This window comes from Juglans microcarpa x Juglans regia, chromosome 7D (assembly GCF_004785595.1).
Source record: "Juglans microcarpa x Juglans regia isolate MS1-56 chromosome 7D, Jm3101_v1.0, whole genome shotgun sequence".
NCBI lineage: Eukaryota > Viridiplantae > Streptophyta > Magnoliopsida > Fagales > Juglandaceae > Juglans > Juglans microcarpa x Juglans regia.
Genome location: NC_054606.1, coordinates 12,001,688 through 12,015,356, shown reverse-complemented (window position 1 = coordinate 12,015,356; position 13,669 = coordinate 12,001,688). Strand labels below are relative to the sequence as shown.

Genomic DNA, 13,669 nt, shown 5'->3' with positions numbered 1-13,669 from the left:
AGTCATTTGTCTAATCAAGTAAGAGTGTCAATTGAAAAAAGTTTTGTAATTGAGCTTTACTTGTAATTGATTTTCAAATAATAAAATTGACTTTTTTGGGTTTGGCTGCCCGTACGGTTTTGCCTTTAAAGAGTTCTTTAAAGGGTTTTCCTTTGATACCAATCTTGGTGTTATGTAATTTATTTTATGTTATTGCTTAATTATTAAATAATTGCATGATTAACGACTAACTAATTTGTTGAGTGAATTGGCAGATATTTCCGCTACGTAACAATACAAGAGTATTTGGGTAATTTCATACCCGATAAAAAAAAAAGGTTAAACGAGTCAGTCAATCCCGTTACCGAACCTGAGCGTAAATGGGTCAGGTTTTCATGCTAGGTTGGGTCAAAAAAATAAATAAATCAAACTGGTCAGGTAAGCTTTTTTTTTGTTCATCCCTAGTTATAAACTTGTGAAGGATTAAGGATCCTTGACCTAGTGAGACCAAATAATCTGGGGCATAGACGAGATGTTATAAGTGATGTACTGTATTAGTAAGACGATGACTTAACATAGTATTCCTACCTTCTGCCTTCTCGTTAGGTTGCATGCTTCATTTTTTGTATGAGGGATAATTGATTTAGGGTCAATGGGAGATTATTAATGGGCATAACACCCATTGTGGAAAAGTGGAAGATGTTAGTAATGTGTACCCCATGACTCATGTTGTGTCCACATGGGTGGGGAAGATACAAGTAGTTAATTAACTCCCTACCACTAAGAGTTAATAAACCCCCCCTCCTAGCACTTAACTTCATGGAAGTTAATTAATCACTCATTAAGAAATTCTATAAATGAAGGTTTTATGTACATTAATTATAAGAGAGTGAAAAAGTGAACGTACAAAAAAGGCTTTCCTCTCTCTCTACATTTTTCTAAAGCAATCATCTTGATCAGCTTTTGATTTTGAATTGTGGAATTATTTTAGGAGACTCTAGTAACCTCCTAAGTGACGCAGAGGTGCAATCACAACAAAGTGATGTGGGCTATAAAACAAGCAAAGATCCGAGCTTATGAGAATTTCACCCCACTTGAAGTAATTCAAACTAACCTTATTTAACAGTGATATATACAACTCTTGTTATTCGTAACATCTACTGTAACATCAATGTTATATAGTCGTGCCCAAATTAATATTTTGAAATTTTCCAATCGATGGCCTAAGAGCATTGGCAATGGATTAACCATTGTCAAGTTCAAATTTTGGCTAGAATTTCAAGTTTTAGCTATAACATTACTTTTAGCTAGGTGAATCCACATTAGATTAGTCATCTTAAAGTCAAAATAATAATATAATATTATATATTTTAATAATTTTTTATAATTTTTTTTTTTATAAATACACTTTATATGTTAATTAATAATTGAATTTTTACTTAAAATTATTATTTCCCAACTATTTTCTTTCTCAACCTAATTATCCAACAAACACATACAAACCAAACTTTCTTCAACTTAAAATATAAATAAATAAAATGACTCCAATTCTCAAACCTACTGGAAAATATATAAATAAAGAAATAAAGAGAAAATGAAAATATCCAAAAAGAAAATAGAAGAAGAATGCACGGAATGCACAGAAGTGGAAAACATTTCCTGCGAGGGAGAGAAGAGTGAGGGAAAGAGAGAGGGATGGTTGGTGAAAAACATTAAAATAATTGTTTGGTCTGTGAACAGTAACTCTCCAAATATTACTAGCCCCCTTAATTTACTGTAGCTCATATCTTGAGCTTTAGTAGTTTGGCTAGTTCAATGTAGATGATTTTTCTCATACCTAGCCAAAATATAAAGATACATTGGCCTTTGGCTAGTCCAATGCCAATGCTCTAATTGACCCTTAATTTTGATTTTTTTATTTTGATTTTTTATTTTTATATAGGGGTGGGGGTTCAAACTTGATTCTCTTATTAAAAGATGTCTTATGTCATCTGATTCAAAAGATCTTGACAATTTTGATTCTTAGTGATATCTATAGCCATATGACATCACAACTTTTAATAAGAGCTTACCATCTCCAATAATGAAAGTAAGAGAAAACCTTATGATCGGTTGGGCTTATAACCCACTAAAAACAATCTGCCAATAGTGTTTTGTCACGTATGCTTCTAAAGTTAGTGATGGTATGACCGCATTTCACCTGATTATTTGAACATCTGTGTCTAGCATTTGAATTTCTAGGTTCCCTTTTGCGATGGTGTGACCCCCAACTTATCGCCAAGGACTCCTCTCCCGACCATGGCATGGAGACGGATAGTTTCACCGAATGTTTGCATTTTTCTTAAACCCTAGCGACTGATTCACCAAGAATGGTTCCATTTTTCTTATTTCTGATAATTCTTCTTCTTTGATTTTCTCTTCTTCTTCTACTTCAGGCTAGAACATTTTCCAGTTTCTTCGATTAGGCAATTGCCTTTCTCTTCAAAATACTCTCCCTACCTATTAGAATAATCAAAATAAAATCAATTGCAAATATGTCAGCAGTTTTGAAAAATTATATAAACGAAGAAAATTTCAATGCAAAGTAGAGATTGCCCTCTTCAAAGTTCGAAGCATATAGGAAGTTTAGGAACGTACGGATCCATCAGAAATGGAGAGATCTATTTCCCAAGATTTTCGTTCAAAAGCCTTTGATCTTTACAGCGCTTTCTTTCATTTCGAGTCCATGATAAAGAGATGGATCAAGAAGGAGATTGAAAGCCATCCTATCAATTTCTTTAAGTTGCAAAATTTTATTAAGCCAATTGGCTATATGGGTAAGGGAGAGTTAGATCTTTTGATTGAAGAAAGATCTTGTTATGCTTTTTACGTGTAGTGATTTTTCGACTTGAATGGATTGAAATCTGTTGGACTAAAATGGTGGCGGTTGAACTTCCAAAGCTCTTAGGCGGTGGTGTAGACGGACGAAAGAGATGACCAACCCTTCGCAACAAACAATGATTTTTTATTCCGACGAAAGAGACGGCAAGGTCTCGATGAGATGAGTTTCGAAAGGCATGTCAGTGTGATTCAAACGGTAGGGGCTGTGTGACCTAGCTTTTTGATCGTGTGTGGCTGCACCTATATCCTTTTTTGTGTGATTTCTGACGTGGTTGATGATGATAGGAGGGCTGATTATCTCTGATAAACGGCCGGACTGCTTAGAAGCGGCTTTGATGAAAGTAAATATGGATACAAATCAAACGTAAATGGCTGATAGAATGTGCGAAATTCATGGAGAATTGTGGAAGAAGATTCAAGGATCTTATGTTATCTAAACAATATATTTGGCTATGCAACAAAACTTTACCGTGCAAATTGCAACTTCTCAAAATTGCATAGATGATTTTGCAGCTCTATCATCATAATCTTATTATCTAAACACACTATCAAAAAATAAGGACAGAGTATTTCTCTTAATTGAGTTGGAGAAGGCATTAAAAAAAAATTAAGCTTTTGAAAGGACAAGTGATTGTCACATGCTTATAAACATTTTCCATGTTTATAAATTGGAACTCAATTATAGGAAAACTTCTCCAATAAATAAAGCTATGAATAAGACTAGAACGGTGTAGATTTTTGCTCTATACCATTTTCAAGTCTGTTTCGCGAATGGTTTCTACATCAAGGGGTAAAGATTGGCCGTATTTGCCCCCTAGTAGACGATTTCTTTTTAGAAAATTGTAAACTTTCTATAAGTTTTACTATGAAAATATTACAAATTTCTCGTTTGATTTCATGAAACTTCTCAACTCATCTCATCTAATTATTACAATTCTCTCAAATTTTCATATAAAATAAAATAAATAATTCAACTTTTTCAAATCTAAAAATAAAAATAATATTAAAAAAATATATTTTAACAATATTTTATTTAATTTTTAATTTTAATTTCAATTCATCTCATTTCATTTATAAAAATAAACGAGGTCAATTACTTCAATGCAATAATCACTAGTTTCATTTACCCTTGGAAGTGAGATTTTTATTGGAGACGTAACAATTTGTAAGCCTAAGACTTTTAGTGACTCTAATATTGTTTTTTTTTTTTTTTCAATAATTGTCATCTGTTTAAATCGTTTGATAAAACATGTATGTATCAATGTCAACATCAAAGCAAACAACTTAGAGAGCAAAAGAGACATGCATTTCGATTAGGACTAAATAATTCAAAATTTAAGATTGGAAACCGAATTCTTCATTTGAAGAAATGAAAGAAGGGGAATCTATTTCCTAGAGGGAAAGTGACGTGAGGAAGTGTAAATTGACAATCTCTCTCTCTCTCTTTTTTTTTTTTTTTTAAAGAACGTTGTTATCATTCATTCGCCAGAAAAATTTACATATATAAAAGGATATATTCTGAAATGTCTCCATATCAAACATAACATCATAAACCAAAATAATGTGTTTAGAACTCTATCAATACACTATTTTATTTTGTGATTGGTTTAGTCTTCACTATTATTGATACTCTCTATAGACAAACATCTAAGAGACAACATTCTCTACCTAAACAGAAATTTAACCTCACATTTCATAGAAAGATAAGACTCAATCTCTACAAACAAACGTCCGAGATACGAACTCTTTTTTATTTTAATTAATCATAAGGAAACCAAAAAGGAAATCAGTAAAATATATACGAAAAATGATGGATTACAGTTTGGATCAACTCTGGTAGATTTTGAAATTTGTGAAGGCTCGTGAAGGCAACACACTTGTCTCTTTTTATCTACAAAGGTCAAATCTGAAAGATCTGGTGGTGGCGAATCCGATGATTTGACTGATATGTCAAGAAGAGTGGTCAGAATGAATGGCACATGAGGACCCCGCATAGATGTGGGCGGTGCATGAGAACCACGCACAATGATTTTCGCAAAACCATCATTTTCCTCCGAACGATTCTCATCCTGTGAATCTGCTTATACCATGAATGTCTCTCAGTAGTTGTTGGAAAGTTATAGATTTATCTTTTTCGACCTTGAAGGAAGTAAAATAAAACTAAGAAAGAGAAAACTTGATAGACAATGTGGGTGAATAGAGGAAGGCGAGAAGGAGAGGGAGGAGGAGGAGGATGCCAAGGCCTCATTCTCTTTCGGCAAAAATCAGATCTGAAACTCTTGATATTTTACGAGAGAGAGAAAGAGAGAGATGGGGCGATTGACAATCTTGTTTAGTTACACAAATAAGATGAGATGAAAAATATGAGAATGGTAGTGAAATAATTTATAAATAGTATTGAAATAATTTGAGTTAAGATATTTTATGGGTTTTGAAAAAGAGAAGAGAAAAATTGAATAAAAATATTATAAATTTAAAATATTGTTATAATATAATTTTTTAATATTTTTTTTATTTTGAGATTTAAAAAAATTAAATTATTTTTTATATTTTATTTAAAAATTTAAAAAAATTATAATAATTAAATAATGATTAGATAAAAAAAATTAAAAATTAAAACTTAAAAAATATTAATATTTAAATATTACGATAAAATAAGATTACATGAATTGAGATGACTGTAAAATCAAACAGGACAAGAGGAACTTGGGAGAAATCTAATTACGGCGAGAAAAGGACAACAAATGTAAATTATTTAATTCAACATATATTTATATATACATAAATAAATTTAAAAAAAAAAAAGGAAAGGAAATCCACCGATTAATCGTACGGGCAGACGGATCAGTTAAAACCGGCCGAGTGGACACACAATAAGTGAGAGCACAAGTAAGACAAAAGGTCGCATCGATTGATTTTATTGCAACACTATCAGAATAGTAATGCTTTTATACCTTTCACTGTGTATAAATAGTTCACGGGCCCATTAAAATTAATTAAAAAAAGCATAATCGAATCGAAGGAGTGTAAAGTCTCCCATCCACAGCTCCGACGTACTCTTTTAAGTATTAAAATAAATAAATAAACAATTAAAGAAAATATTCATGCATCTATCATTCTCAACTCAAAGCGACCTAAAACAGTCAAATCATACTAAAAGAGTATCTCAGTGTGAAAATCATTTCCTTTCTCCAATAATTCCCAACAATTTCAACTGTTGCAATAGAAAATACAATGGGACTATGGGAAGGAAAGAAACCATGAAAAGCATGCCCCAAGACAAGATGATGGTATTTTTAAGCATTTTAGTTTGGTCATTTCCAGCTCTAGTCATTTTGTGGAAACTACAACCTGTGGCCACAAATCATTCAGAACAATTTTCGCACCATAATCACAAAATTAGTCCAATCAGGATTGGGAGTGTCACTGATTCGGTTTAGCATATACCAGTTATAAAAGGTATGGATTTTTTCAATTTCGATCCGATCTAATTTTATTCAGTTTTACAGATAAGTAAAATTATACTCTCTAAAACTTTAATAACTGATTGACTCGTCTCTCTCATTTTATGTTATATTAATTTTATGGTATAAAATTAAAATTTATACGTTACATCATAATCAAAATATTATATTGAAATTTATAAAATTAATTTATGTTATACATGAATAATAGAATTTTAAATTTCATATTATATTAATTAACAATTTAACATATAATATATATTATAATATAATATAAAAAATTAAAAATAATATATATGTACCGGTCCGGACTAGACCTGTTGAGAACCTTCATTCGGTTCACCCGTTTCCCAAATTTTTTTTTGTAAAAATATAAGCATCAGCAGCACACCGTGTGTTGAGGCTAAAAAAAAAAAAAAAACATTATGTGGATGTGCTGCAACTGTAGGCTGATGTATAGAATGCCTCTTTTTTTTTTTTACACTAATCATGCCCTGAAGTAAAATGAGAAGGAAGCAATATATTCACATCCTACCACCTCATTGGAAACACATCCTGTCCACAATTGTAGAACACATCAAACTAGAGAAAACCTCAACTGAGCTGAAAACTCAAGCAATTGTACCCCCATAAGCTGGTATTTATAAACTTCAACATTTCAGCCAAATTCACCACACCCGTTGAATTCTTGAAGTACTGAACAAAAGGTAAATATCTAGAATTCTGAATTACAACATATAAGGTAAAGATTTTTCAGAGCGATGCCCCACAACTTCGCAAAGATTTTTGGTTTTAGATGAAAGTTTAAAATATTATAAACAAATTAGACAACCTGACAACCAAAAATAGAAAACAATTGAAGCAAAAGTTAATAAATGCTAGAAACAAAGTTCAGAAGTATGATTATGTTTCTAACATAGGCAAGATATACTCATTTTCATTCTCTTGGTGAAAAAACTTGCAGTAAAATTGAAAAGAACATGATGCATACAAGAGCAAGCACCAAACATTGAACATCAGATAATTCTGTAAAAAGGCTTCTCAATTTATTGGTATAAATAAGTTGGCTGTGGATGAACTTTGAAAGTTAGGACAGCAAACAAAGATCACAAAGTGACTCTACTTAGTGCCTCCCAAAAGAAAATAAAATGCAGAAATGTAAAAGCAGAAACCTGTCAGAATACAGGCATGTTAAGAAAAGAAACCTAATTTTAAACCTATCTTGATGACAATTAATTCTAGTCAATATGATAAATGCACATAGAAGCACCCTGAAAAGCCTGATTGAATCGCAGATATGGTACTTCCCTTTCAGTCAATCCAAGACATCTTCAACAACCCATAACAGCACAGTTGTACACAAACACACCAACATGCTCCTTCACACCCAGAACCTTCCAGTCCAAGGTTCCATTATTGACCCCTGATTTTGGACACCAAGAGTTCAGCACAATTCCTTCACCCTCTGGGCCTCTTTGGCCGCCCACAACCAGAAGCTCCTCTCCACAGGCCTTGAAAGCAAGGCCCCAGCCATTTGCTAAATCAGCCCTCACCGGAAGCCTTCCCAAAACATCCCAGGTCTTCTTCAATTTGTCGTACTTCTTCACCATGTTGGTCAAATGCTCGATTGCATACAACTGGTTATCCACAACTGCCACAAGAGGAGGAGCCTGAGTAGCCCCATTGGCAAATGGATACATATCCTCGATTTTCCTCCATTTCTTTGTCTGAAGATCATACTCCTCCCCACAGGTCAATGGAACAGCGGGATTTAACATCCCACCAATTACGTAGAATTTACCATCCATAAAAAAACCAGAGCACAATCTACGTGGTGTGTGCATACTGGGTAACATTTCCCATGTACCAGATGAACAGTCATATAATTCAGCAGATTGCAAAACATTGCCGTGTTTATCACTCCCTCCTGCAACAACAGAAATTGAACCAAGGCTACTAGACCCGAACAAACAGCGAGGGCGGTTCATCCCTTGGCACTTGACCCAGCTGTGACAAATCAAACTATACTTCCAAATAGCAAAATCCAAGAACTCACGACCAAAAACCAACAATTCACTACCCACAGCCAAGGACTCCTTATCGGCATGGTTGAAACACTCATCGCAAGGCATTCTAGGCAACGTCATCCATTTCTTTCTCACAGGATCAAACACTTCCCACCCTCTTAGATCACAAACTAAATATACCCAATGCTCCACAATCCCCATCTGCTTTCTCAACCCATATAAACACCCACTTTTAATTATACCATTAAACTTTGTATTAATACAAGATAAGGATGTGTAGTCCGATCTACTTGCCAGAGCAAGGCAATTCAATGCGACATCGTCAACAAGGCCCGGGAGAAGCAAATCACTTGGTCCAAATCGGGGTCGACCATCATTCACTCCTCCCCATGAACTCATGTCCGAAATAGCAGTCACCTCCCTCCTCCCCTCCGCTTCCTCCACAGAAATAATCCTAGCAAGCTTTGTTTGTTATATTATAAACAAATCTCCACTATACCCCCCAACAAAAGCAAGCAACTTTCTCAAACAAAATTAAATCTTGGCAAACGGTTCCCAAAAACTTCTTCTATACCGCAGTTTCTAAATCTTGTCCCAGTACTCCGAAAACAAAAACCGAGCTTTGCACGCAATCGGTCTCCATGTGTTTATTCTTTCCATCAATATAACAAATAAAGTATACTCAGAAAAAAGAAAATTCCATTGATGCAACTTTGATGGAAAAGTATTTTCACATTTACCGCAATTTCAGCTCAAGTGAATCGATTATGGAAACACACGCATCGTCTGTATAAGATTCAGACTTCTGGTGACACCGCCGAGTTATATTGCTTTTAAGGAATATATTCTTGGCTGATTTCCCGCAATCCAAACGGAGTTACCTGAAATTCATGAAAAAGTATAAATTAACACAATTTAATTCAAAAACATAACAAAAGCATTCAGTTGCTAACTAAAAATAACAAAAAACAAAAGCATTTGGTTGAAGTTGAACAGTGAAATGAGCAAATATGTTACTCCATTACTATTAGACAGGTGCGGTTGGATCCAGATTGAAAAATAATATCGTGATTCGGATCCAAATTGCATGACTGTTCGGATCCAAATAACATGTTCAGTAGAGATAAACGAACGTTAAACAAAGGATGTCCATACCGGAAAGTGTGGAATCCGGGTCGGATCTCAGGACTCGGTTCCCCTTATATTTCACGGGAAATTTATTTCCGCCAAACATATCGGCGGAGCCTGGCAAAGTAGAGAAAAAGGAGAGAGCGGTCTGAGGTAACTTGGAAATGGAATACAGTGAGAGAGAGGGAGAGAGGGATGGTGTTTGTTGAAAAGTTGGGTGGGTTATAAAACTGAAATATATTGGGGATTTTTGCGGTAATGGCCCTACTTTTGTGTCTATTTATGTGTCTATCCATAATTTAAGTCATAATATCATATGCTATGCCTTATCCTCCCCCTCCTCCATCTTCTTCTTATTATTATTATTATTATTATTATTATTATTATTATTAGTTTTAGTATATCTAGCTTTTGGATTAGCACACCACTTTATTTTTTAAAAGTTTTATAAATGATTCTAAAAACTCACCATTTTATCGGGTGTAATATAGTTTTAAAATATGTAAATCTCAAACATTTTTTTTTATAAAAATGAGATCTATTATTAAAAAGTTAATTTTTTTTGTAGGTATCAAATTTATCCACTTTTTTCAAAATGAGTGTGAGACTTGTACACCCTAAAATTATAAATATTATTTTTTTTTATCAATTGCAATTAAGTTCTCAACTTTAATCTCTCTATTTTATTTTTATGAACAATGGATTTTTCCTACGGTTAAAACCCACAATCTCTATCACTATTTTGTAGGAGTGAAAATCGATTGATATGGCAATTTTTGAGAGGAAGACTGACCGGACCGGCCGATGGGTAGGAGGAATATTGGTCGAACCGTTCCCGACAGTTTCTCAATCGATTCTCAGTCAGCAACGGAGCATGAACTTGGTTCTATGAGAGAGAGAGAGAGAGAGAGAGAGAGAGCCTCTAGAGAAGAAGGGGAAGAGAGGTTGAAGATGACGTGAAAAAGTGAAACGACATCATTTGGTTTAAACTTAAATGAAATAGCGTCGTTTTATTTCAAATATATATTGGTCAGTTCAACGATTTGAAACTGGTTCAGACCAGATCCAAACTGACTGATCCTGCTTTCTTCTATTTTCTACTGCTGACTAACAGGTTCTTTACCGGTTTCGGTTATTCCTGACTCTGGCAGCCGGATCCCATCAGTGATGGTCAGTCCTATCGGTTCATGTACACCCCTACTATTTCGGATGAAGGCACGACTTAAAATAGCTACACAAGCTTTATTTTATAAATGTATCGAAGGAGAACATCAGCAGTGACTTATCAACACTTCTAAGTAACGTTTGTCTTTAATTCCTTAGATTCCATCAATTATAACCTTTAAAGTGTACATTTCTAATCAATATATATATATGAAAAATATAAACACACATCATTTTTCAGTATATATATATATATATATATATATATATATATATATGTATGTATGTATGTATGTATGTATGTATATGTGCTATGCTATAGCTAACAATCGGTTTACAAATAAGCCATGTGTCAAGTAATAGAAGAAGACACTTAAGTACTGGATCAAATCGATGGAATAAATTATTAATTATATAAGAAATTGACAAATAATATTCCATGTTCTCATCTTATTCTGACAGTTAAATAATGAGTATAATTTATAGCTTTTTGATTTGTCATAATCTTGATGGTTAAATTTTAATAAATAATATAAAATATAAATTTTTAATATTGCAAGAATATATATATATATATATAATATGTAAATTTTAAGAGTTTTTATATTAATGCAAAACACAAATATTCTTATAATTTGTAAGCCCAACAAACATGTATACATATTTTTAAAAAACTCCAACAAATCTTAAGTAGTGTTGATCTTTTCCCATATATAATTTATTCCTCTATTTAATTTATAATATATTAATTATCCACTTAATTTCCGGAGTCTCTACAATATTAAATAATAATATTTATTCCTCTATTTTATATGTCTTTCTAAATAATCTCATGTGTTTATATACAATATTAAATTAATAAAAAATAATTTTATGAATTTAATAAGACTAATTAAGTTATCTTTGCATTTGGTTTAATATTGCATTATTTGAATGCAATCACATCATTTGAAGTGTATATATGTAAAAAATGAGCTCAAAAGCACAACAACTTTCTAGGCCTAGAATTTATTCCCCGGCTCATATATGCTTCTACCAATAATTATGTGCATTTCAACTTTAACTTCACTGTTCTTCGAATATTACAGAGCTTATTAGTGGAAGAGCCACGTGGACTAGATCATTAGGTGGGCCATATATATATATATATATAAATGATATTTGCAATTATAAAGCGTGTAAATTTAGGTATTTTTTAAAAAAAAAATAGATAAATTTATAATTCATATAAAAAAGTTATTTTTTCAATAATAAATCTCACTCTATTTTAAAATAGTGAGTTTATTGAATTTGCCTATCTTATCTTAAAACTGTATCTAATAATACATATAACTGATAGTACATTCATACACAAAACAAATGTACAACTGTTCCTATATATCAAACCAAAACATTTAGGAGTAAGAGCACTTGGGAGTAAAGTAGAAAAAGGAAAATAATAATAATAATTGTGATGAAAAAAAGTAGCATTAATTATTAAATATTAATTCCACCTTTTATATGGTCGGAAAGTGTCATCAAACCCACATGACTAAGAGTTTTCCTAATTATGGCTCTTCGGATTGGACATTAGGATCCACGCGTCCTAATGCTATAAACTGAAAAGAAAGGTAAAATAATTAAATCGATTATGTAAATAAATTTTGTTATTCATCATTTTCATATATCACATTTCATATTTATTTTTATTATTTTTATGTTTTAAAAATTTTGTTTAGTTTTATTTTTTTAAAACTAATTAAATTTTTTTACTCATCTTTGATACACCATACATGATTTAATAAGAGAAAAAAATAAAAAATAAATGTACTGTATAATGTACAGAAATGATAAAATAAAACTTTTCTATATAAATACTCATTAATGGGTTCTCATCAGTATTGTTTGGATAGTGAAATGAGATGAAATAATTTTAAATAAAATTTAAAAATTAAATAAAATATTATTAGAATATTATTTAGTATTATTATTATTGTTTTAGGATTTAAAAAAGTTAAATTGTTTATTATATTTTGTATAAAAATTTGAAAAAAATTATAATAATGAGATGAAACTATTTTTATACTGGGCCTCGTTTGTTTTCAAAAAATATCTCATCTCATCTCATTTCACTTCATCATTACAACTTTTCCAAATCCCCACACAAAATAAAATAAATAATTCAATTTTTTCAAATTTTAAAACAAAAATAATATTAAAAAATATATTCTAATAATATTTTATTTAATTTTTTAACTTTAATCTCATCTCATCTCATTTCTGAAAACAAAGGAGCTGTTAATGCTAAGCAAACACGTGCTTGTTTGGGAGATATGATTAACAGGTCCATAATAAATGTTATTAACGGGGTGCCTAAGTACCTCAAAAACCAAAAAAAGACAGAAAAATATAATTTATTACAATCTATAATTTATTTATTTTTCATTGAAAGCTTCACATGCATGACATGACTTTATGACATAATTAATATCCGCCACTTTGAATGCGGTGATGTTTTTGCATAGTTGTGGGTGCATCTCATACTTTTATAATTCCCCAAAAGTACATTAATTTGCATATAATAAATTGGAAACAATATTATAGTGTAAAAAAGTGACAGCCACTAAATATAAACAGATTAATATTTCATTGATTAAGATAGATAAAAATAAATAAATAAATAAATAAAGATTAAATATTTCATTCTTAAATTCACTTCACTAATTCCCCAAAAGAAAATAATAATCTTTTTGGCACAATGTTCTGTGCTCTCATGCATAGTGAAAGGATCAGATAGCAACATTAACATGAAAAGATGGGAAGGAATCTTATACTTTTATTTATTCCATGCATGCCAGTAGTATAGGACTATGTGAAGAACAATTTAAACAGCCTCCTCCAATGTGCCACTTTTCAACTTGAACAAGCTGCCTCGTACCTTTTTATAAATGTTTGATACAATTTAAAAATTGTATATATTTTAAAAAAAAAAAAATTATTATTTAAAAAAATCATGTGCATTTCATATTTATCTATTTTTATAAAAAG

The 13,669-nt window shown here is 31.6% G+C and overlaps 1 protein-coding gene across 2 annotated transcripts; it reads right to left on the bottom strand.

Moving 5' to 3' along the window:
• Window positions 1-7,347: 7,347 nt before the first annotated feature.
• LOC121239969 (F-box/kelch-repeat protein At5g60570) lies at window positions 7,348-9,698 on the bottom strand. 2 transcript variants are annotated; one of them, XM_041137385.1, is made up of 3 exons: window positions 9,506-9,698; window positions 9,091-9,231; window positions 7,348-9,002 (listed from the first exon to the last, which is right to left on the bottom strand). In XM_041137385.1, exon 3 carries the CDS (start codon window positions 8,747-8,749, stop codon window positions 7,655-7,657), a length of 1,095 nt encoding a protein of 364 aa, XP_040993319.1. In that variant the 5' UTR covers window positions 8,750-9,002; window positions 9,091-9,231; window positions 9,506-9,698; the 3' UTR covers window positions 7,348-7,654. The 2 variants fall into 2 exon arrangements, with proteins under 2 accessions (XP_040993319.1, XP_040993318.1); XM_041137384.1 differs by having other exon boundaries at window positions 7,348-9,231.
• Window positions 9,699-13,669: the final 3,971 nt, after the last annotated feature.

Bases quoted from the DNA above. Each gene is read 5' to 3' on its own strand.
- LOC121239969 (XM_041137384.1), bottom strand. From the start codon at position 8,749: ATGAGTTCATGGGGAGGAGTGAATGATGGTCGACCCCGATTTGGACCA.